The 24,795-nt window shown below is 47.6% G+C and overlaps 1 protein-coding gene across 1 annotated transcript in view; it reads right to left on the bottom strand.

The window, feature by feature from the left end:
* nbeal2 (neurobeachin like 2) overlaps positions 1–24,795 on the bottom strand; it is a 177,768-nt gene that overhangs the window by 24,457 nt on the left and 128,516 nt on the right. The window contains exons 37-44 of the mRNA XM_033020421.1: positions 21,585–21,718; positions 19,586–19,693; positions 15,882–15,977; positions 12,838–12,962; positions 11,222–11,362; positions 8,612–8,742; positions 5,999–6,108; positions 3,304–3,421 (exon numbers count right to left, since the gene is read on the bottom strand). Coding sequence (XP_032876312.1) covers positions 3,304–3,421; positions 5,999–6,108; positions 8,612–8,742; positions 11,222–11,362; positions 12,838–12,962; positions 15,882–15,977; positions 19,586–19,693; positions 21,585–21,718 — 963 coding nt within the window. The remainder of the gene's footprint in view (positions 1–3,303; positions 3,422–5,998; positions 6,109–8,611; positions 8,743–11,221; positions 11,363–12,837; positions 12,963–15,881; positions 15,978–19,585; positions 19,694–21,584; positions 21,719–24,795) is intronic.

Below are 24,795 nucleotides of genomic sequence, written 5' to 3'. Positions count from 1 at the left end.
AGATAGATCAGCCATGATTGAACGGTGGAGTAGACGTGATGGGCCTAATTCTACTCCTATCAATTATGACCTTACGACCTGAATCCAAGATGCCCCTCCTGAACTAGCCCCATTTGCCCGCGTTTGGTCTTTATCACCCTAAACCTTTCCTATCCTTGATCCCGTCCAAATGCCTCCTTTACATTTTATAGACAATAGACAATAGGTTCAGGAGTAGGCCATTCGGCCCTTCGAGCCAGCATCGCCATTCAATGTGATCATGGCTGATCATCCCCAATCAGTACCCCGTTCCTGCCTTCTCCCCATATCCCCTGACTCCGCTATCTTTAAGAGCCCTATCTAGCTCTCTCTTGAAAGTATCCAGAGAACCGGCCTCCAGAGAATTCCACAGAATTCCACAGATTAGAGATTAGAACTTTGTTTTGCACTCTGTATCTTCACTCTTCAAGTTGTACTTGTACATGACTTGATTGTATTTATGTATAGTATTAACTTTAGACTTTCGAGATACAGCATGCAAACAGGCCCTTGTGCCCACTGAGTCTGTGCCGACCAGCGATCATCCCGCACACCGACCCTATCCTAGGCACTTGGGACAACTTACCATTTTTACCAAAGTCAATTAACCGACAAACCTGTACGTCTTTGGAATGTGGGAGGAAACCGCTGCACCCGGGAAAAAACCCCATGCGGTCACAGGGAGAACGCGCAAACTCCATACAGACAGCACTCTAGGTCAGGATCGAACCGCTGCACCACTGTGCCACCCATTGTTATTGTACCTGCCAGAACTACCTCCTCTGGCAGCTCAGTCCATATACCCACCACCCTCTGTGTAAAAAAAGTGCCCCTCAAATTCCTATTCCCTCTAACCCTACTCACCTTCAACCTATGTCCGCTGGTTTTTGATTCCCTTACTCTAGGTAAAAGTAGCTCGACCTGGTACCTTCCCCTCATCTATTCCCCTCGTAATTTTATACACCTCTATATGATCACCCCTTAGCCTCCTGCGCTCCAACGAATAAAATCCAAACATGCCCAATCTCTCCCTATGGCCCTCGAGTCCTGGCAACGTCTTCGCACTCTTTCCCAGTTGAATGGATTCTTGCAATTGACAGGACTTCTATTCTGATCTTTTCAATTCAATAGACAATAGACAATAGGTGCAGGAGTAGGCCATTCGGCCCTTCGAGCCAGCACCGCCATTCAATGTGCTCATGGCTGATCATCCTCAATCAGTACCCCTTTCCTCCCTTCTCCCTATATCCCCTGACTCCGCTATCTTTAAGAGCCCTATCTAGCTCTCTCTTGAAAGTATCCAGAGAACCTGCCTCCACCGCCCTCTGAGGCAGAGAATTCCACAGACTTACAACTCTCTGTGAGAAAAAGTGTTTCCTCGTCTCTGTTCTAAATGGCTTACTCCTTATTCTTAAACTGTGGCCCCTGGTTCTGGACTCCCCCAACACCGGGAACATGTTTCCTGTCTCCAGCGTGTCCAAGCCCTTAATAACCTTATATGTTTCAATAAGATAACCTCTCATCCTTCTAAACTCCAGAGTATACCTCCAAACTCAACGAGCAAGAAATCTATTTCAAACCTAGTCAGTGTAAAAATCTCATTCATTCATTCGTCCGAGCCGGCATGGTGGCTCAGCGGTAGAGCTGCTGCCTCACAGCGCCATAGACCCAGGTTTGATCTTGACTACAGATGCTGTCTGTGCGGAGTTTGCATGTTCTCCCCGTGACCTGCGTGGGTTTCCTCCGGGTGCTCCGCTTTCCTCCCAGATCCCAAAGTCGTGCAGGTGTGAAAGGATAGAAATAGCTCATGGGGGGGATCGCTGGTCGGCGCGGACACCGTGGGCCGAAGGGTCTGTCACCGCGCTGTATCACTACGATGCCACCAATCTGGGAGCCAGCCAGATCAGGAAGTCAAGTGGGAAATGCGGCAGGTAGATGAATGAAGCTTCCATGAGCGCCAATTCAGTTCCAATTAGACAATAGACAATAGGTGCAGGAGTAGGCCATTTGGCCCTTCGTGCCAGCACCGCCATTCAATGTGATCATGGCTGATCATCCCCAATCAGTACCCCGTTCCTGCCTTCTCCCCATATCCCCTGACCGCTATTTTTAAGAGTCCTATCTAGCTCTCTCTTAAAAGTATCCAGAGAACTGGCCTCCACCGCCCTCTGAGGCAGAGAATTCCACAGACTCACCACTCTCTGTGAGAAAAAGTGTTTCCTCGTCTCCGTTCTAAATGGCTTACTCCTTATTCTTAAACTGTGGCCCCTGGTTCTGGACTCCCCCAACATCGGGAACATGTTTCCTGCCTCTAGTGTGTCCAAGCCCTTAACAATCTTATATCCCTGAAGGTGGAATCTCATGTAGATAGGGTGGTAAAGAAAGCTTTTGGTGTGCTGGCCTTCATAAATCAGAGCATTGAGTATAGAAGTTGGGATGTAATGTTAAAATTGTACAAGGCATTGGTGAGGCCAATTCTGGAGTATGGTGTACAATTTTGGTCGCCTAATTATAGGAAGGATGTCAACAAAATAGAGGGAGTACAGAGGAGATTTACTAGAATGTTGCCTGGGTTTCAGCAACTAAGTTACAGAGAAAGGTTGCACAAGTTAGGGCTTTATTCTTTGGAGCGCAGAAGGTTAAGGGGGGACTTGATAGAGGTCTTTAAAATGATGAGAGGGATAGACAGAGTTGACGTGGATAAGCTTTTCCCACTGAGAGTAGGGAAGATTCAAACAAGAGGACATGACGAGAATTAAGGGACAGAAGTTTAGGGGTAACATGAGGGGGAACTTCTTTACTCAGAGAGTGGTAGCTGTGTGGAATGAGCTTCCAGTGAAGGTGGTGGAGGCAGGTTCGATTTTATCATTTAAAAATAAATTGGATAGTTATATGGGCGGGAAAGGAATGGAGGGTTATGGTCTGAGTGCAGGTAGATGGGACTAGGGGAGAATACGTGTTCGGCACGGACTAGAAGGACCGAGATGGCCTGTTTCCGTGCTGTAATTGTTATATGGTTATGGTTATATATGTTTCAATGAGAGCCCTCTCATCCTTCTAAACTCCAGTGTACAAGCCCAGCAGTTCCATTCTTTCAGCATATGACAGTCCCGCCATCCCGGGAATGAACCTTGTAAACCTACGCTGCACTCCCTCAATAGCAAGAATGTCCTTCCTCAAATTCTTATAATAATAATAATTGATCTGCTCATGATTGTATACATGGGTGTTCTGATGCCCCCACCATCTGACCGCCCCTTACTAGAGATGGTACACTTGTCCTACCTTCATATGTGCAGTAATAAAATACATTGAGAGCTTCAACTGCTGCAGGCCCCCTCTGCTTGTAGCCAAAGATCAGGTCAATCCAATCATGGAGGTTTGCTGAGACATGTTCAGACTCCTGTGGACAAAATCAAACACAGACACATCATTGTCCAGGTTACAGGGCGGCACGGTGGTGCAGCGGGTAGAGCAGCTGCCTTCCAGCCTCAGTAGGGTCGCCAACTTCCTCACTCCCAAATATGGGACAAAAGGTCAAAATACGGGACAAATTCCCCACAGCAATTCGTTGACCGACTGGGCCGTGGCTGGGTGAATGATGAGTTGGCCCCGGGTGCTGGACTGCACACAAAGCCCAGCCGGCGGGCCAGCTGAGGAGTTTTGGCCCGGGCCGCGCGCAAAGTCCGGCGCCCCGTCCAACTCATGAACCGATGATCGGCCGTGAGAAGGAGAAGGGGGCGGTGGTGGTGTCGGCGGTAAGCGAAGGGCCGAAGGTCGGACAGCTAGGCCAGGCTGCCAACCGACCGACGGGGCCACGGGCGAGGCGCTGCTGCTGCTGCTGCTGCTGCACTCCATGGGCTGCACTACGTCGGGACGGGTGAGGCGGGGTCGGACGCGGCGCTCTGACCCGACAGTCCCCTCGACCCGAGTAGTAGCGGTCAAATACGGGACAAGGGCGGTCCCGTATGGGACAAACCAATTAAGCCCAATATACGGGATGTCCCAGCTAATACGGGACAGTTGGCGACCCTAACCCTAAACCCGATTTGACCCCGACTACTATTAAACTGTCTGTACGGAGTTTGTACGTTCTCCCCGTGGCCTGCGTGGGTTTTCTCCGGGATCTTCGGTTTCCTCCCACACTCCAAAGCCGTACAGGTTTGTAGTTTAATTGGCTTGGTACGAATGTCAAATTGTTCCCAGTATGTGTAGGATAGTGTTAATGTGCGGGGATCGCTGGTCGGTGCCGGCACGGTAGGCCGAAGGGCCTGTTTCCGCGCTGTATCTCTAAACTAAACTAAATGATTAGATCAGATCCATAGGAATACCTGACCTTTGCAACCACTTCCTTAGGGCCAGAAGCTCCATCACCAAAAGAAGAGGGAAGCTCAAGACAAATTTGTTTGTTGACCATTTGTCGGCACTGGGCCTGTACTCGCTGGAGTTTAGAATGATGAGTGGGGACCTCATAGGAACGTACAGAATAGTGAAAGGCCTGGATAGAGTGGATGTGGAGAGTATGTTTCCACTAGTGGGAGAGTCTAGGACTAGTGGTCATAGCCTCAGAATTAAAGGAACTTCTTTTCGGAAGGAGATGAGGACAATAGACAATAGACAATAGGTGCAGGAGTAGGCCATTCGGCCCTTCGAGCCAGCACCGCCATTCAATGTGATCATGGCTGATCATCCCCAATCAGTACCCCGTTCCTGCCTTCTCCCCATATCCCCTGACTCCACTATATTTAAGAGCCCTATCTAGCTCTCTTGAAAGTATCCAGAGAACCGGCCTGCACAGGCAGAGAATTCCACAGACTCACAACTCTCTGTGAGAAAAAGTGTTTCCTCGTCTCCGTTCTAAATGGCTTACCCCTTATTCTTAAACTGTGGCCCCTGGTTCTGGCCTCTTGAAAACATCGGGAACATGTTTCCTGCCTCTAGTGTGTTCAAACCCTTAACAATCTTATATGTTTCAATGAGATACCCTCTCATCCTTCTAAACTCCAGAGTGTACAAGCCCAGCTGCTCAGCATATGACATGAAGAAAGCATTGCGTGATACCAAGAGCTGGAATAACTCAGCGGGTCACGCAGCATCTCTGTGGAACATGGAAAGGTGACCGGAAACGCCATCTATCCATGTTCTCCAGAGGTGCTGCCTGACCCGCTGAGTTATTCCAGTACTTGTGTTCTGCACAAAATTCCAGCATCTGCACTTCCAGCGTCTACCCTGGCCACTCCCCTCTTCTCCCCTCTCCCATCGGACAAAAAGTACAGAAGTGTGAAAACGCACACCTCCAGATTCAGGGACCGTTTCTTCCCAGCTGTTATCAGGCAATTGAATCATCCTACCACAACCAGAGAGCGGTCCTGAACTACTATCTACCTCATTGGTGACCCTCGGACTATCCTCGACCGGACTTTGCTGGCTTTACCTTGCACTAAACGTTATTCCCTTGTCATGTATCTGTACACTGTGAACGGCTCGATTGTAATCATGTATTGTCTTTCCCCTGACTGGTTAGCGCGCAACAAAAAGCTTTTTACTGTACCTCGGTACACGTGACAATAAACTAAACTGAAACCCTCTACGGACTGGGCTCGGAATGGGATCCAGGGGGTTTAAATGTAGAATGATGGATCCCTCAGTATATTACAGACTGGGAATTAATCAATGGGCCTAACTTACGAGAGATAGGCACAGAATGCTGGAGTAACTCAGCGGGACAGGCAGCATCTCTGGACAGAAGGAATGGGTGACGTTTCGGGTCCAGACCTGAAGAGGGGTCTCGACCCGAAACCTTACCCATTCCTTCTCTCCAGAGATGCTGCCTGTCCCGCTGAGTTACACCAGCATTTTGTGTCTGTCTTCGATGTGAACCAGCATCTGCAGTTCTTTCCTAATAAGAGTATGAGAGACCTTGTTCGCCCATGGACGAGATGGGCCGAAGGGCCTGCATAACCCTCAGGGCTGTAGTTACCAGTGCTTTCCTGTGCTTGTAAATGAAGTCTTCAGGAGACGATGCCCACTTGGGAAGGACGATGTCAGCCACGTTCTCGTTGGTCATCTGGAGGCAGCCGAGATCGAACCCTGGAGAGACGAAGGGGACATAGTGTACAAGCGTTGGTGATAAAGGCACCGAGAGGGTTAAACAGAGATACAGAGACACGGGCATGGAGGGAAGAACATATGGTCATGTGATAGGAGCAGAATTAGGCCATTCAGCCCATCAAATCTACTCCGCCATTCAATCATGGTTGATCTATCTCTCCCTCCGAACCCCATTCTCCTGCCTTCTCCTCATAACCCCTGACACCCGTACTAATCAAGAATCTATCTATCTCTGCCATAAAGATATCCACTGACTTGACCTCCACAGCCGTCTGTGGCAAAGAATTCCACAGATTCACCACCCTCTGACTAAACAAATTTCAAAAGGAACGTCATTTAATTCTGATGCTGTGACCTCTGGTCCTAGACTCTCCCACTAGTGGAAACATCCTCTCCACATCCACTCTATCCAAGAGTTTCACTATTCGGTAAGTTTCAATGAGGTGTCCCCTCATCCTTCTAAACTCCAGCGAGTACAGGCCCAGTGCCGTCAAACGCTCATCCTATGTTAACCCACATATTCCTGGGATCATTCTTGTAAACCTCCTCTGGACCCTCTCCAGAGCCAGCACATGAATGAATGAATGAATGTATGAATGAATGAATGAATGAATGAATGAATGAATGAATGAATGAATGAATGAATCCTCAGGTATGATCTTAAATAAATCTTTTTGTTGTACCTCAGCACACGTTACGATAAACTAAACTGAAGTGATATGGTGCCCAAAATTGCACACAATAAACCAAATGCGGTCTAACCAGCGCATCAGAGAACCTTGGCATTACTTCCCTGTTTGTGTATTCTAGCCCTCTTGATATAATTGCTAGCATTGCTTGCTCACAACAGATTCGACTTGCAGATTGTGTAAGAAAGAACTGCAGATGCTGGTTGAAATCATTGGGCAGTGGGCAGGTGCTATAGACCTGCACGGGAAGGTAGACGCTCCCACCCCCACCAGTCTCGGGCAGACGGGGCTCGTCAGCCTGGGAAGGTGGTCCATCTAGGAGAGGGAAAACTCTGATTTAAAACCTCCACTGCCTTGTGGCCATATCCAGTCATGGAAAAGGCTCCTGGAGTAAACCTCAAGAAAACCCGGAGTCGGAGCCCCAAAGGCAGTTCGTCGTTGTCTACAACCTCGCTCTGGCAGCTCCTGCGACAGCGCTGGTGCCAAACTGTAACGGCCCTGCTGTTCCTTTGGATCGATCAGCGACGTGGAGAGGGGGGACGTGCTGCATGGGCAACAGCCTGTCCTCCATATGACATCACCCAGGCTTGCATCCGACCGCACATCACCTGCGCAAACTAGGATGCATCACCCATGGTCAGTCATGACCGAGAGGGGGCCTACTGGTTGAAATCGAAGGTAGACACAAAATGCTGGAGTAACTCAGCGGGATGGGCAGCATCTCTGGAGAGAAGGAATGGGTGACGTTTCAGGTCCAGACCCTTCTTCAGACCCGAATCGTCACTGTCTTTACAGGGGGGCACGGTGGTGCAGCAGTAGAGCTGCTGCCTCACAGCGCCAGAGACCTGGGTTCGATCCTGACTGCGGATACTGTCTGTGTGGAGTTTGTACGTTTATCCTGTGACCGCGTGGGTTTTCTCTGGGTGCTCCGGTTTCCCACCTTTAGAGATAAGAGTGTGGAAACAGGCAAGATGGGCCAAAGGGCCTGTTTCCACGCTGTATCACTCTCAGTCTGAAGAAGGGTCTCGACCCGAAACGTCACCCATTCCTTCTCTCCAGAGATGCTGCCTGTCCCGCTGAGCTTTTTGTATCTACCTTCGGTGTAAACCAGCATTTGCAGTTCCTTCCTACACAGCCTATTGTCCTGTTGCTGTTCAATTCCTGCCACGGGTCGTTAATTGGGTCGCTATTGATAAATGAAAATTCCTTCCTGCTTCACAGTTTCCCCACTAATGCATCACCTGCGATAATGTCGGTAAGACTCCACAGCATTTTAACAGCCCACTGAATGAAAGGCCAGGGTGTAAAGTTGGTAAGGAGGCAGGGACAGGGAGAGAAGGAGAGGGGAGGGGAGCGAAGGGGAGGAGATGAGGTGGAGAGGGGATACAGGTTGGTGGTAGGTGATGGGATGGCACAGTGGCTCAGCGATAGAGTTGCTGCCTCACAGCGCCAGAGACCCGGGTTTGATCCTCTATGCAAGAACTTTCAAGAGAGAGCTAGACATTAGACAATAGGTGCAGGAGTAGGCCATTCGGCCCTTCGAGCCAGCACCGCCATTCAATGTGATCATGGCTGATCATCCCCAATCAGTACCCCGTTCCTGCCTTCTCCCCATATCCCCTGACTCCGCTATAAAAGCCCTATCCAGCTCTCTCTTGAAAGTATCCAGAGCCATGATCACATTGACTGGCGGTGCTGGCTCGAAGGGCCGAATGGCCTACTCCTGCACCTATTGTCTATTGTCTAGCCCCCAGCGTTGATCCCTGGGATAGTGAGCCTGTCGTGTCGCCTACCATTCTGGTTCTCCAGAAACTCCGGGAAGTAGAAGAACTCTGGAGTTAGTTCCTTCACATCGACGGGGTTGTCCACCCGGACCTGCCAGGCGGCGGGGATGGAGTGGAACTGGCGGTCGGCACAGTCAAACCTGTAGGGACACAAACATTCAACAATATCACAGTCGGGGCCAAACGCAAATTGGAGGAACAGAGTCATAAAAACCACACTCACAGACACAAGATCGCCACTTAGCTCCGACTGTTTAATCTCTCAAAGGTTCATTTATTGTCACATAGACAATAGACAATAGACAATAGGTGCAGGAGTAGGCCATTTGGCGCTTCGAGCCAGCATGGCTGATCATCCCCAATCAGTACCCCGTTCCTGCCTTCTCCCCATATCCCCCGACTCCGCTATCTTTAGGAGCCCTGATTGGTATAGTGAAATTCGAGTTGCCATTGCAGCACATTAATAAGAATACAACACAACATTATCAAGGAATTTAACATAAAACATAAAAACATCCCCCCACAATGGTTCCCACTGTGAGGGAAGGCACAAAGTCCAGTCCCCATCCCCATGTCCACCAATAGTCGGGCCTATTGAGGCCTCCGCAGTCGCCACTACAGGGCCCGATGTTTCAGGCCCTTCTCGCCGGGTGATGGTGCTCCGGTGTCGGGGGAACCCTCTCAGTGGCTTGGGGTGCCATGAACGGCCGCCTCCTTACCGGAGACCGCGGCTTCCGAAGCGGACAGGCCGCGCTGGACGGAGCTCGACCACTGGCGATCTCGGCGAGAGATCCCGATGTTAAAGTCAGCGCCGCCGCCCACAGACGCGCAGCATCCGCAATGTTCCAATCGGCGGTCCCAGCATTCCGGAGCTCCCGGGCAAGGATGCAGAATGTCGCCGCACGAGGGCACAGTACAACGATGGACGATACAATACAGAGAGCTCACGCAAGCAGGGAAACTGACCCTTCGGCCCATCTACAAGATGCCCCTCCTAAACTAGCCCCATTTGCTCATGGGGCAATTATACGTTGCCTATATCACCCTTGAGCGCCACCTGATGGTCAGACCACTTACTGTCGAACCCTTGCCGGTGGTTACAAGGTCTGTCACGTGACGTCATGGGTTAAGGGGAGTGTCCTGATGCATCAGCAGATCTCACCTTGAGATCACCAGTCGACAGGTAGCTGAGCTTGAGTCAACACCCTCGTTCAGCTGCAGCAGCAGCAGTGACAATATGTTAGAGGCCCAAACTTGCATGTACACCATCTGTGTGATGTCTGTTTGCTCACCACGTTTGGTACTGCCTTCCCTGCCACAGAGGGCAGTGGAGGCCAAGTCACTGGATGGATTTAAGAGAGAGTTAGATGGAGCTCTAGGGGCTAGTGGAATCAAGGGATATGGGGAGAAGGCAGGCACGGGTTATTGATTGGGGACGATCAGCCATGATCACAATGAAGGGCTCGAAGGGCTGAATGGTCTACTCCTGCACCTATTTTCTATGTTTCTATGTTTCTACACCCTAAACCTTTCCTACCGTATCTGTCCAAATGTCTTCCTAAGACTTTAGACTTTAGAGATACAAGGCAGGTACAAGGCCCTTCGGCCCACCGAGTCCGTGCCGACCAACGATCACCTCGTGCGCTAGCATTATCCTACACCCAACCTTTTTGGTCCCGTTTACCCCTGGCAACTTTAATAGCCCATAACAATGTTATTTCACTTATTTATGAACAACTAATGATGAACAGATCCAAACCAAACCAGTCAATGAGAAAAAATATCTACAGATCCAGAATCGACATATTTACTCCCTGGGTAGGTGAAATGTAAATGTACCCCCAGTGGGGTAAATTTACCCCAGGTTGGGAACCCTTGCATTAGGCACAATTGACATAAGCCAATTAACCAACAAAACTGTTGAAGGGTCTCGACCTGAAACGTCGCCAATTCCTTCACTCCATAGATGCTGCCTCACCCGCTGAGTTTCTTCAGCATTTTTGTCTACCTTCGATTTTTCCAGCATCTGCAGTTCTTTCTTAAACAAACCTGTACGTCTTTGGAGTGTGGGAGGAAACTTGAGCACCCGGAGAAAACCCACGCAGGTCACGGGGAGAACGTACAAACTCCATATGGACAGCAGGATCAAACCCAGGTCTCTGGCACTGTAAAGCCCCTGTCCCACTTAGGAGACCTAAACAGCAACCTCTGGTGACCTTGCCCGACACCCAAGGTTTCCATGAGGTCACCGGAGGTGTTGGTCACTCTCCCTAATGGTCGAAAGTTGTTTCCGCGTGGTCAAGGCTTCATCTAGGTTGCTGCTGTTTTTTCATCATGATTAAAACCGGCCTCGACTAAAAATATGTTGCCGTTTTAAAATCGATAATTTTTTAGTTGCAGGTCTAGTCGAAGTCGAGGAAGGTTTTCAACATGTGCGTGGGAGGTGGTAGGAGGTTGCAGGTCACCTCGACCTTGATTTTTTTTTCTCGGTGGCGGGCAAGGTCACCAGAGGTTGCTGTTTAGGTCTCCTAAGTGGGACAGGGGCATAAGGCAGCAACGTTACCACTGCGCCACCGTGCCCGTTCTAATGTTGAGGTTTGTTATTGGGAGTGTGCTTACCTGCTGCTCTGTAGCTGGATGTGTAAGGTGGTGAAAGGCTCGGTGCGGATCATGTAGTGCATCACTCCAGCCGCATTGGAATAGTGGGTGCCGTAGTGGAACTTATCAATGTTGCCTGTCGGGTCCTCAAAGCTTTCAAATCTGAGTGGTGGGAGAGAAAGAGTCACGTTCCACACTGCAGTCGCCAACAACTCTCACCAACTTCTACAGATGCGCTGCAGAAAGCATTTTACCGGGACGCATCACGGCTTGTTTTAGGAACAGCTACGTCCAAGAAATCACAGCGAATTGTGGACGCAGCCCAGACCGTTGCACAAACCAACCTCCCTTCCATTGACTCCATCCACACCTCATGCTGCCTCGGCAAGGCCAGCAGCATCATCAAGGGTGATTCGCACCCTGGCCACTCCCTCCTCTACCCTCTCCCATCGGTTTCAGTCTAGTTTATTGTCACGTGTACCGAGGTACAGTGAAAAGCTTTTGTTGCGTGCTAACCAGTCAGCGGAAAGACAACACATGATCACAGTCGACTGATGCAAGCGTACAGATACATGATAAAGGGAATAACGTTTAGTGCAAGGTAAAGTCAGTGAAATCCGATTAAAGATAGTCTAAGGGTCACCAATGAGGTGGATAGTAGTTCAGGACTGCTCATCAGGCAAATGGTACAGAAGTGTGAAAACGCACACCTCCAGATTCAGGGACAGTTTTTCCCCCAGTTGTTATCAGGCAACTGAATCATCCTATCACCAACCAGAGAGCGGTCCTGAACTACTATCTACCTCATTGGTGACCCTCAGACTATCTTTGATCGAACTTTACTGGCTTTACCTTGCACTAAACGTTATTTCCGAATCACATATCTATACACAGTAAATGGCTCGATTGTAATCATGTATTGTCTTTCCGCTGACTGGTTAGCACGCAACAAAAGCTTTTCACTGTACCTCGGTACACGTGACAATAAACTAAACAAAACTGAAATTAATGAGCCACATTCATACAGTGTGGAAACAGACCATAAATGCCAATATTGCTTTGCCTTCCTTACCACCGATTTAATGTGCAAATTAATCTTTAGACAATAGACAATAGGTGCAGGAGTAGGCCATTCGGCCCTTTGAGCCAGCACCGCCATTCAATGTGATCATGGCTGATCATCCCCAATCAGTACCCCGTTCCTGCCTTCTCCCCATATCCACTGACTCCGCTATCTTTAAGAGCCCTATCTAGCTCTCTCTTGAAAGTATCCAGAGAACCGGCCTCCACCGCCCTCTGAGGCAGAGAATTCCACAGACTCACCACTCTCTGTGTGAAAAAGTGTTTCCTCATCTCCGTTCTAAATGGCTTACCCCTTATTCTTGAACCAACACTCCCAAGTCCCTTTGTACCTCCGATTTCTGATTCTCACCCCATTTAGAAAATAGTCTACGCCTTTATTCCTACAACCAAAATGCATGACTCCACACTTTGCTACACTGTATTCCATCTGCCACTTCTCTGCCCACTCTCCCAACCTGTCCAAGTCCTTCTGCGGAGTCCCTGCTTTCTCTACACTACCTGCCCCTCCACCTATCCACGATGGCTGTCCAAGCAAATAAAGAAAGGGAACTCACTTCTCCTTCACATCCCTTGCATGCTTGTCGTTCACCACGCCAATGGGGCGAGTGAGATCTCGGAAGACGCTTGGGTTATTCACATCTAACTCCTCAGATGTGTAGTCACAGATGATCCACGGAAACTGAGTGAAATAGAATGTAGCTCATCAAAAAAAAAATTAAATAATATCCGCACAGATCACAGGGGCGGCACAGTGGCGCAGGGGGTAGAACCAGAGCCCGATCCCACCTTTGGGTATTGTGTGGAGTTTGCACGTTCTCCCCGTGACCACGTGTACTGGGCACCATATCCGAGGAAGGATGTGCTGGCTGTGGTAGCTATTAAGTTTAACTCAGTATGTTATAACTATAACCAGTTACCTTTAAGTTTTACCTGCCTGTAATTATGTGGGTGGGATTTATATGCAGTCTGAGGCGTGTTTGCGGCTGAGATTCTCGTGCAGAATCGCTAGTAGTTTTTAGTTTTAGTTTTGAAGAAGCGTGGGGGATGTCGCAGCTTTCAACCATGCACCAGGTTCTACCATGCACCAGTTCTACCATGCACCAGGTTCTACCATGCACCAGGTTCTACCATGCACCAGGTTCTACCATGCACCAGTTCTACCATGCACCAGATTCTACCATGCACCAGGTTCTACCATGCACCAGGTTCTACCATGCACCAGGTTCTACCATGCACCAGGTTCTACCATTCACCAGGTTCTACCATGCACCAGGTTCTACCATGCACCAGGTTCTACCATGCACCAGTTCTACCATGCACCAGGTTCTACCATGCACCAGGTTCTACCATGCACCAGTTCTACCATGCACCAGGTTCTACCATGCACCAGGTTCTACCATGCACCAGGTTCTACCATGCACCAGGTTCTACCATGCACCAGGTTCTACCATGCACCAGTTTGACTACAAGTAAGATCAAAATGTACTTAAAAGAGAAGAAGTTTGGATGAATAGAGAGAGTACAGAGGAGATTTACTAGAATGTTGCCTGGGTTTCAGCAACTAAGTTACAGAGAAAGGTTGAACAAGTTAGGTCTTTATTCTTTGGAGCGCAGAAGGTTAAGGGGGGACTTGATAGAGGTCTTTAAAATGATGAGAGGGATAGACAGAGTTGACGTGGATAAGCTTTTCCCACTGAGAGTAGGGAAGATTCAAACAAGGGGACATGACTTGAGAATTAAGGGACAGAAGTTTAGGGGTAACATGAGGGGGAACTTCTTTACTCAGAGAGTGGTGGCTGTGTGGAATGAGCTTCCAGTGAAGGTGGTGGAGGCAGGTTCATTTTTATCATTTAAAAATAATTTGGATAGTTATATGGACGGGAAAGGAATGGAGGGTTATGGTCTGAGCGCAGGTAGATGGGACTAGGGGAGAATACGTGTTCGGCACGGACTAGAAGGGTCGAGATGGCCTGTTTCCGTGCTGTAATTGTTATATGGTTATATGGAATATCTTACTCTTTTTACTACGCCAATAAAGGAACTATTAATTAAGAGATGGTGTTTTGAAGATTTATCTTTGGACAGGTTTGAATGTCTCGTGGAGAGCTCGCGTGCGTAACAAAGCTACCCCTGTCTTCAATCATAGTGGCTAGAGGAAAAAATTCCTTGAACGATATAATAATCTGCCACTACACTAGCTCTGGAGAGGGTCCAGAGGAGGTTTACAAGAATGATCCCAGGAATGAGTGGGTTAACCTATGATGAGCGTTTGTCGGCACTGGGCCTGTACTCGCTGGAGTTTAGAAGGATGAAGGGGCACTTCATTGAAACTTACCGAATAGTGAAAGGCCTGGATTGAGTGGATGTGGAGAGGATGTTTCCACTGGTGGGAGAGTCTAGGACCAGAGGGCACAGCCCCAGAATTAGAGGATGTTCTTTTCAGAAGGAGATGAGGAGAAATTTCTTTGGCGTGGCGAATCTGTGGAATTCTTTGCCACAGAAGGCTGTGGAGGCTGTCAGTGGATATTTTTTAAGGCAGAGATAGAGGCAGCGATTAGTACGGGTGTCAGAGGTTATGGGGAGAAGGCAGGAGAATGGGTTAGGAGGGTGAGATAGATCAGACATGATTGAATGGCGGAGTAGATTTGATGGGCCGAATGGCCTAACTCTACTACTATTCCTTATGATCTTACGACCACATGGGTTTCTACCTCTCGGGTGTTTCCTCCCATACCCCAAAGGCCTGCAGGCTTGTAGGTTGTGTAGGAAGGAACTGCAGATGCTGGTTTACACCGAAGATAGACACAAGATGCCGGAGTAACTCAGCGGGACAGGCAGCATCTCTGGAGAGAAGGAATGGGTGACGTTTCGGGTCGAGACCCTTCTTCTGAAGAAGTGTTTGACCCAAAACGCCACACACACACACACACACACATATATATATATATATATATATAAAAAAAATAAAATATATATATATATTTTGTGTGTGTGTGTGTGTAGGTAGATAGGTAGATAAGTAGATAGGTAGATAGATAGCTAGGTAGATGGATAGATGGATAGATGGATAGATGGATAGATGGATAGATGGATAGATGGATAGATGGATAGATGGATAGATGGATAGATGGATAGATGGATAGATGGATAGATAGATAGATGGATAGGTAGATGGATAGGTAGATGGATAGGTAGATGGATAGGTAAGTCAAGTCAAGTCAAGTTTATTTGTCACATACACATACGAGATGTGCAGTGAAATGAAAGTGGCAATGCTCGCGGACTTTTGTGCTGGATAGGTAGATGGATAGGTAGATGGATGGATGGATGGATGGATGGATGGATATATACACACACTGAACTTTTCTTTCTCGTTTATTATATTGTTCATAGTGTGCTATGTTTACATATTCTGTAAGAATAACTAAGAATGTTATTGTTCTGTCTGGGACACATGACAATAAAACACTCTTGGTTTTGTTGTTCCATTGCCGGTACATCTGACAAATAAACTCTCTCTCTCTCTCGCTGAGGTGACTAGTGGGGGGCTAGAGTGGAAGGGTTACTGCAGCTCCCCATCCCTCGGGAGTGGACTTACCACTGGGTACTGAGACAGGTCGTTGTACGTTCTCCCTGCAATGGTGTTCAGTTGCATCAAGTACTCAAAGTTGGAGATCTTTCTCTGAACCCATTTCTGAAAGAGAAAACACTGCATTTACTACGCGCTCATAAGTGGCGGGAGCAGAATTAGGCCATTCGGCCCATCATATAACCATATAACCATATAACAATTACAGCACGGAAACAGGCCATCTCGGCCCTACAAGTCCGCGCCGAACAATTTTTTTCCCTTAGTCCCACCTGCCTGCACTCATACCATAACCCTCCATTCCCTTCTCATCCATATGCCTATCCAATTTATTCTTAAATGATACCAACGAACCTGCCGCCACCACTTCCACTGGAAGCTCATTCCACACCGCTACCACTCTCTGAGTAAAGAAGTTCCCCCTCATGTTACCCCTAAACTTCTGTCCCTTAATTCTGAAGTCATGTCCTCTTGTTTGAATCTTCCCTATTCTCAAAGGGAAAAGCTTGATCACATCAACTCTGTCTATCCCTCTCATCATTTTAAAGACCTCTATCAAGTCCCCCCTTAACCTTCTGCGCTCCAGAGAATAAAGACCTAACTTATTCAACCTATCTCTGTAACTTAGTTGTTGAAACCCAGGCAACATTCTAGTAAATCTCCTCTGTACTCTCTCTATTTTGTTGACATCCTTCCTATAATTGGGCGACCAAAATTGTACACCATACTCCAGATTTGGTCTCACCAATGCCTTGTACAATTTTAACATTACATCCCAGCTTCTATACTCAATGCTCTGATTTATAAAGGCTAGCATACCAAAAGCTTTCTTTACCACCCTATCTATATGAGATTCCACCTTCAAGGAACTATGCACGGTTATTCCCAGATCCCTCTGTTCAACTGTATTCTTCAATTCCCTACCATTTATCATGTACGTCCTATTTTGATTTGTCCTGCCAAGGTGTAACACCTCACATTTATCAGCATTAAACTCCATCTGCCATCTTTCAGCCCATTTTTCCAAATGGCCTAAATCACTCTGTAGACTTTGGAAATCCTCTTCATTATCCACAACACCCCCTATCTTGGTATCATCTGCATACTTACTAATCCGATTTACCACCCCTTCATCCAGATCATTGATGTACATGACAAACAACAAAGGACCCAACACAGATCCCTGAGGCACCCCACTAGTCACCTGCCTCCAACCCGACAAAAAGCCATCCACCATTACCCTCTGGCTTCTCCCATTCAGCCACTGCTGAATCCATCTTGCTATTCCTGCATTTATACCCAACAGTTTAACCTTCTTAACCAACCTTCCACGAGGAACCTTGTCAAAGGCCTTACTAAAGTCCATATAGACAACATCCACTGCTTTACCCTCGTCAATTTCCCTAGTAACCTCTTCAAAAAATTCAAGAAGATTAGTCAAACATGACCTTCCAGGCACAAATCCATGTTGACTGTTCCTAATCAGACCCTGTTTATCCAGATGCCTATATATATCAAGTCCACTCCGCCCTTCAATCATGTCTGCTCTATCTCTCCCTCCTCACCCCATTCTCTTGCCTTCTCCCCATAACCCCTGACACCCGTACTAATCAATAATCTATCAATCTCCGCACTTCAAATATCCATTGACTTGGCCTATACAGCATTCTATGGCAAAGAATTCCACAGATTCACCACCCTCTGAATAAAGAAATTCCCCATCTTCTCATTCCTTTAATTCTGAGGCTATACCCTCTGTTCCTAGACTCTCCCACGAGTGGACACATCCTCTCCACATCCACTCTATCCAGGCCTTTCACTATTTGGTAATTTTCAATGAGGGTTCCTTCCCCCTCCCTCCCTCATCTAAACTCCAGCGAGTAGAGGCGCAGTGCCTATGTAGTTCGCAAAGTCACAAGCACTTGAGTTGGTGTTCAGTTCTTTTTAACAGCTAAAATGTATTTTTGTTTACTGCAAGCTAAGAATACCAAATGCTTTTTGTTACATTGTTCAAAAAAGTTTAGTGTCCATTCAAGTGATTGCTTGTCAATGGCAATTCCGCATCATTGTCAATTGCTTGTCAATTTACATGCCTCGTCATTGTCAATTGCTTGTCAATTTCAATGCCTCATCATTGTCAATTGCTTCTCAATTTCAATGCTTCATCATTGTCAATCGCTTGTCAATTTCAATGCCTCGTTAATATCAATTGCTTGTCAATTTCAATGCCTCATCATTGTCAATTGCTTCTCAATTTCAATGCCTCATCATTGTCAATTGCTTGTCAATTTCAATGCCTCGTTAATATCCTCATTAATATTAATTCCTTATCAATTTCATTGCCTCTTCAATGTCAATTTCAGTGCCTTATCAATGCCCAATTCCATGTCAATTTCAGTGTCTTGTCAATAGACAATAGACAGTAGGTGCAGGAGTAGTCCATTCGGCCCTTCAAGCCAGCACCGCCATTCAATGTGATCGTGGCTGATCATCCACAATCAGTACCCCGTTCCTGCCTTCTCCCCATAATCCCTGACTCCGCTATCCCTAAGAGCTCTATTTAACTCTCTCTTGAAAGCATACGGAGAACCAGCCTCCACCACCCTCTGAGGCAGAGAATTCCACAGACTCACCACTCTTTGTGTGAAAATCTTTTTCCTCATCTCCGTTCTAAATGGCTTACTCTTTATTCTTAAACTGTGGCCCCTGGTCTTAAACATGTTCCCAACATGTTTTGTACCTCTAGCGTGTCCAAACCCTTAACAATCTAATATGTTTCAATAAGATATCCTCTCATCCTTCTAAACTCCAGAGTGTACAAGCCCAGCTGCTCCATTCTCTCAGCATATGTTAGTCCCGCCTTCCCGGGATTTAATCTTGTAAACCTACGCTGCACTCCCTCAATAGCATGAATGTCCTTCCTCAAATTAGGGGGCCAAAACTGCACATAATACTCCAGGTGTGGTCTCACTAGGGCCCTGTACAACTGCAGAAGGACCTTTTGCTCCTATATTCGCTTCCTCTTGTTATAAAGGCCAACATGCCATTCTCTTTCTTCACTGTCTGCAGTACCTGCATGCATTGACTGATGAATAAGGACACCCAGATCCCGTTGTACTTCCCCTTTTCCCAACTTGACACCATTCAGATAATAATCTGCCTTCCTGTTTTTGCCACCAAAGTTGATAACCTCACATTTATCCGCCTTAAACTGCATCTGCCATGCATCTGCCCACTCCCCAAACCTGTCCAAGTCACCCTGCATCCTCATAGCATCCTCCTCCCAGTTCACACTGCCACCCAGCTTTCTGTCATCTGCAAATTTGCTAATGTTAATTTGAATCCCTTCATCTAAATCATTGATGCACCTCTAAAAATTTACCCCTCAGGTTCCTATCAAATCTTTCCCCCTCACCTTGAACCTATGTCAATTGATAATACCTCGTCAATATCAAATCCTTGTCAATTTCAATGCCTTGTCAATGTCAACAACCTCCTCAGTGTAACTATAGTAGACTTGGTTTTTTAACAGGCAGTCGACTACAATCAGAATCCGTTATAAAGAGGTCTGTAGTAACGAGGGTTTACTGTACGGAATGATCTGCTTTGACTGGATAGCATGCAAAACAAAGCTTCTCCCTGTGCCTCGGTACACGTGACAATACTAAACATAACTGTGACTGTCACTGGCATCGTATCGCCCAGCAACTTACTTGAGTTAATCCAGATGCTTTCAGCAGTTCCTGGGGTGAGCGGCTGTCGAAGTAGAAGAGGTTGGGTGGCCGGGCGGCCAGGATTAGCGAGTACACTTTGTTTCGGACCTGAACCCGGAAACAGGAGAAACCGCGTCAAACAGGGAGTCATAGAGCGATACAGTGCGTGAACAGCCCAAGTTGCCCACACCGGCCAACAATGTCCCAGCTACACTAGTCCCACCTGCCTGCGCTTGGTCCATAGCAATGGGCAAGAGACTCTGCGCATCTACCTGATTTATTCATGATTTTATACACCTCTATAAGATCACGCCTCATCCTCCTGCGCTCCAAGGAATATGTTTTTTTCAATGACTGCCGATGTTTGCTCATTCCACACACCCAAAAATGTACCCCTCAGGTTCCTATCAAATCTATCCCCCTCACCTTGAACCTATGTCCTCTGGTTTTTGATTCCCCTACTCTGGGCAAGAGACCCAGCCTGCTCAACCTCTCCCTTTAGCTCACACCCACTTGTCCTGGCAACATCCTTGTAAATCAACGGGTCAGGCAGCATCTCTGGAGAATATGGATCAGTGATGTTTCGGGTCAGAACCCCTCATTAGACCCCGACTCGAAACGTCACCTATCCGAGTTCTCCACAAATTTTGCCTGACCCGATGAGTTACTCCAGCACTTTGTGTCGGTTTTTCTCCGCAGCATGAGAAGCCTGCTAGAGATACAGGAAGAGATTGGTGACATGGACATGGTAGGCAGTCAGAATGTTTTCTCAGAGTGGACATGCCAAAGACCACAGGGCACAGCTTTGAGTTGAGGAGCAAATTTTAAAGGAGACGTGCAGTACTAGTTTTGTTTTTAGTCAGAGGGTGGTGAGTGCCTGGAACGCACAGCCGGGGTGGTGGTGGAGGCTGATACGATAGTGGCGTTTAAGGGGCTTTTCGCTCGGCACGTGGATATGCAGGGAATGGAGGGATATGGATCACGTGCAGGCAGAGGAGATTAGTTTAACTTGGCATCATATTCGGCACGGACTTCGACAGGCACCCTCCATTGAAGAAGCGTCTCGACCCGAAACGCCACCCATTCCCTCTCTCCAGAGATGCTGCCCGTCACACTGAGTTACTCCAGCTTTTTGTGTTTGTCTTCAGTTTAAACCAGCATCTGCAGTTCTTTCTTCCACACCCTCCCACAGTCTGGTGTCCATGGTAGATCTTCATTCAATAAGCTACTTCGGCTACTTCAGGGCTTGACCACCTCATTTAATGAATGCATTTTGTTTTTTAAACTAGCTAATCTATTTGTAATGTTACACTTCAGAATATGTGAAACTCTAAACTAGAGGTCCTGGAGCCTAGCATCACTAAAATAAGCACTAGCTCTCCAACCCACATCCCTATCGATCATAGAGAGGGCACTGCTGAGTAATAATGTGAACGCTGCCCAGTCTATCTACACACACATGGAAACATACACACGCACACACACACACACACATTCGCACACGTATGCACACACACACATTCGCACACACACACACACACATTCGCACACGCATGCACACACACATAGAAACATACACACACTCGCACATGTACACAAACACACGCACACATGCATGGACACACACACGTGCACACACATGCATATATACACACACATATATATATATACACATACATATGCATACACACATATACATAAATATATATGCATATATACACATATTTACATATATATACACACATATAAATATATACATACACACACACACAAATATATACATACATATACACACACACGGACATACACACATACATACATATGTATACACACAAATATACATGCACACTCACACACTGAACTTTTTCACATTTATTATATTGTTTACAGTATACTATGTTTATATATTCTGTCGTGCTGCTGCAAGTAAGAATTTTGTTGTCCTATCTGGGACACATAAAACTCAATAAAACACTCTCGACTCTTTGGAACACCATACCTTCTTCTTGAAGTTGACAAAGTAGTTAGACTGATCAATGAAGAAGAACTCCAGTGCCGATCTCCGCAGGTTATAACGCCGGAGATGTACCTCTCTCAGATGACAGAGGGGACGTTTGAAATCGTACCCAATACCTGAAGGAATAACACCATAAGCAAGTGCTCAATGGGACCACAAGCAAACTCAATGCTAGCATTTATTTCAAGAGGACCTGTATACAAAAACAGGGATGTAATGCTGAGGTTCTATAAGGTGCTGCTAAAGCCGCATTTGGAATATTGTGAGCAATTTTGGGCCCCATATCTGAGGAAGGATGTGCTGGCTCTGGAGAGGATCCTGAGGAGGTTTACAAGAACGATCCCAGGAATTAGTAGGTTAACCTATGATGAGCGTTTGTCGGCACTGGGCCTGTACTCGCTGGAGTTTAGAAGAATGAGGGGGTGACCTCATTGAAACTCACCGAACAATGAAAGGCCTGGATAGAGTGGATGTGGAGAGGATGTTTCCACTAGTGGGAGAGTCCAGGACTAGAGGTCACAATTCACAATTAAAGGGCGCTCTTTTAGTAAAGAGATGAGGAGGAATTTCTTTAGTCACAGGGTGGTGAATCTGTGGAATTCTTTGCCACAGACGGCTGTGGAGGCCAAGTCAGTAGATATTTTTAAGGCAGAGATAGATAGATTCTTGATTAGTACAGGTGTCAGGGGTTATGGAGAGAAGGCAGGAGAATGGGGTTAGGAGGGGGAGATAGATCAGCCATGATTGAATGGCGGAGTAGACGATGGGCCGAATGGCCTAATTCTACTCCTTTTCCTTATGACCTTAAATAAAATCTTGTTTTTTTTTGCAAGAGATACAGCAAGAAAACACAGAGTCTGTGCCGCCCGACAGTGAGTGGATGTTTACATAGTTGGCTGCTTAGTCGTGCATACTGGTAGCAGAGGTGGTGAGAGCGGGTATTGAGGGGGTGGTTCTGGGACACCAGAACTAACTGTGGAGCCTTACCGAGGTGTTTTGGGCCTAACTCAACGAAACACCAGTGAATGGAGGTGTCCACTAGATAATCCCAATGATATACTCGCATCTGCACCAACAGTGTAGGTAGCTTCTTTAGTCAGAGGGCGGTGAATCTGTGGAATTCTTTGCCACAGACGGCTGTGGAGGCCAAGTCAGTGGATATTTTTAAGGCAGAGATAGATAGATTCTTGATTAGTGCGGGTGTCAGGGGTTATGGGGAGAAGGCAGGAGAATGGGGTTAGGAGGGAGAGATAGATCAGCCATGACTGAATGGCGGAGTAGACTTGATGGGCTGAATGGCCTAAATCTGCTATCACTTTTGACCTTATGACCTTATTATTGAATATGGCGTTAGTTATTGTCCTCGGCATAAGTGCGTGTAAGCTGTTTAGATGGTGCTAAACTGCAGGCCCAGCCCACCCGCTGCAGACGGGTCCGGATCGCCCGCCGCGGATCGAGGGCCCACTGGAGCCCACCTGGAGGGCCGGTGAGCAGACCGGCTGTGGGAGGGAGCGCGCTGCCTCGACGAGGTGAGTGGGCCGCTGGAGGCCCTACAGCAGCCTGGGGCTGGGCTGGACCGGGCGCTGCTCCAAGAGGCCGAGCACGTGGACCGCACGCGGCCGGCAGCGGTGGAGCAGCAGCGGAGGACACCGCGGCCGACCCTGCAACGTCGCCATGCCAACGGGCCTTCACCGTCAGGTCGAGATCCCTCCACTTACAACAACTGGGACTTGGAAATGGCCCCAAACTGGCGACTCTGTACACTGTCTCAGTGCACGACTGCTGTACACTTGTACTGTATCTGAATGAATCAATATGTTTATTGGCCAAGTATTCACATACAAGCAATTTGCCTTGGTGCTCCGCCCGCTAGTGACAACATGACATACAGTGACAGTTAGGAATGACACATAAAACATGAAACATTAATAATACAAGATGCAGGACTGAGATGCGGGACTGTCATATGAGGAAAGATTGGACAGACTGGGCTTGTATTCACTGGAATTTAAAAGGATGAGAGGATGTCTTATAGAAACATATAAAATTATAAAAGGACTGGACAAGCTAGATGCAGGAAAAGATTTCCCAATGTTTTTGGGAGTCCAGAACCAAGGGGGTCACAGTTTAAGAATATGGGTTAGGCCATTTCAGACTGAGATGAGGAAAAACGTTTTCACCCAGAGAGTTGTGAATCTGTGGAATTCTCTGTCACAGATGGCAGTGAAGGCCAATTCGCTTGATGTATTCAAGAGAGAGTTGGATTTAGCTCTTAGGGTTAATGGAATGAAGGGATATGGGGAGAAAAGCAGGAACGGGGTACTGATTCTGGATGATCGGCCATGATCATCTTGAATGGCGGTGCTGGCTCGAATGGCCTACTCCTGCAGCTATTTTCTATGTTTCTATGTTTCTACACTTGCATTGTATCTGAGTTGCTTATCTAAGATGTATCTTAGTGCTTATGTATATTGAAAGGTACTGAACCGCATACAAAAATGAATTTCACTGCACCTCGTACATGTCACTAACGAAGTACTGTACCATACTTTGGCATTATGCTTGGTGTTCTTGGTAGAGCACTATCCTTGTGTTTTAAGGGCCTGTCCCACTTGGCTGTCTTTCGCGCGACATTTACGCGCCCTGCTAGCGTGTGGACGGGCGCATGGAGTGGCGTGGAGAAGTGTTGGACTTCGTCCTGAACTAAATCTTCGCTCGCCACCGGCCTGTCGCGTAACTGACGGCCAAAGTGGGACAGGCCCAAGACCCTGGCGCGACGCAACGTCTCACCTCCAACAGCAGCAGAAGCAGGCAAACGATCGTCGAACTCAGCCTGGGGCTCACGGCCGTTGCGGTCCGGATCCGCCCCCACTTCTACTCCCAGAGCGGGGCCAAGAAAATGAAAGATGGACACAAAATGCAGTAGTAACTCAGTGGGACCGGCAGCATCTCTGGAGAGAAGCAATGGGTGACGTTTCGGGTCAAGACCCTTCTTTCGGACTGAAGAAGAGTCTCGACCCGAAACATCACCAATTGCTTCTCTCCAGAGATGCTGCCGGTCCCACTGAGTTACTCCAGCTTTGTGTCCATCTTCAAATAACGTCACACGCTCCAGGCGGCTGTGCGGGCGCATGATGACGCTGGTGACTCTCGTGGGACCGTCGCGTGACCGTCACTACTGGTCTGTCGCGTA

Source organism: Amblyraja radiata, chromosome 4, assembly GCF_010909765.2.
Source record: "Amblyraja radiata isolate CabotCenter1 chromosome 4, sAmbRad1.1.pri, whole genome shotgun sequence".
Lineage (NCBI taxonomy): Eukaryota > Metazoa > Chordata > Chondrichthyes > Rajiformes > Rajidae > Amblyraja > Amblyraja radiata.
Note: the sequence above shows the minus strand (reverse complement) of the source record. Positions and strands in the feature narration are given on the sequence as shown.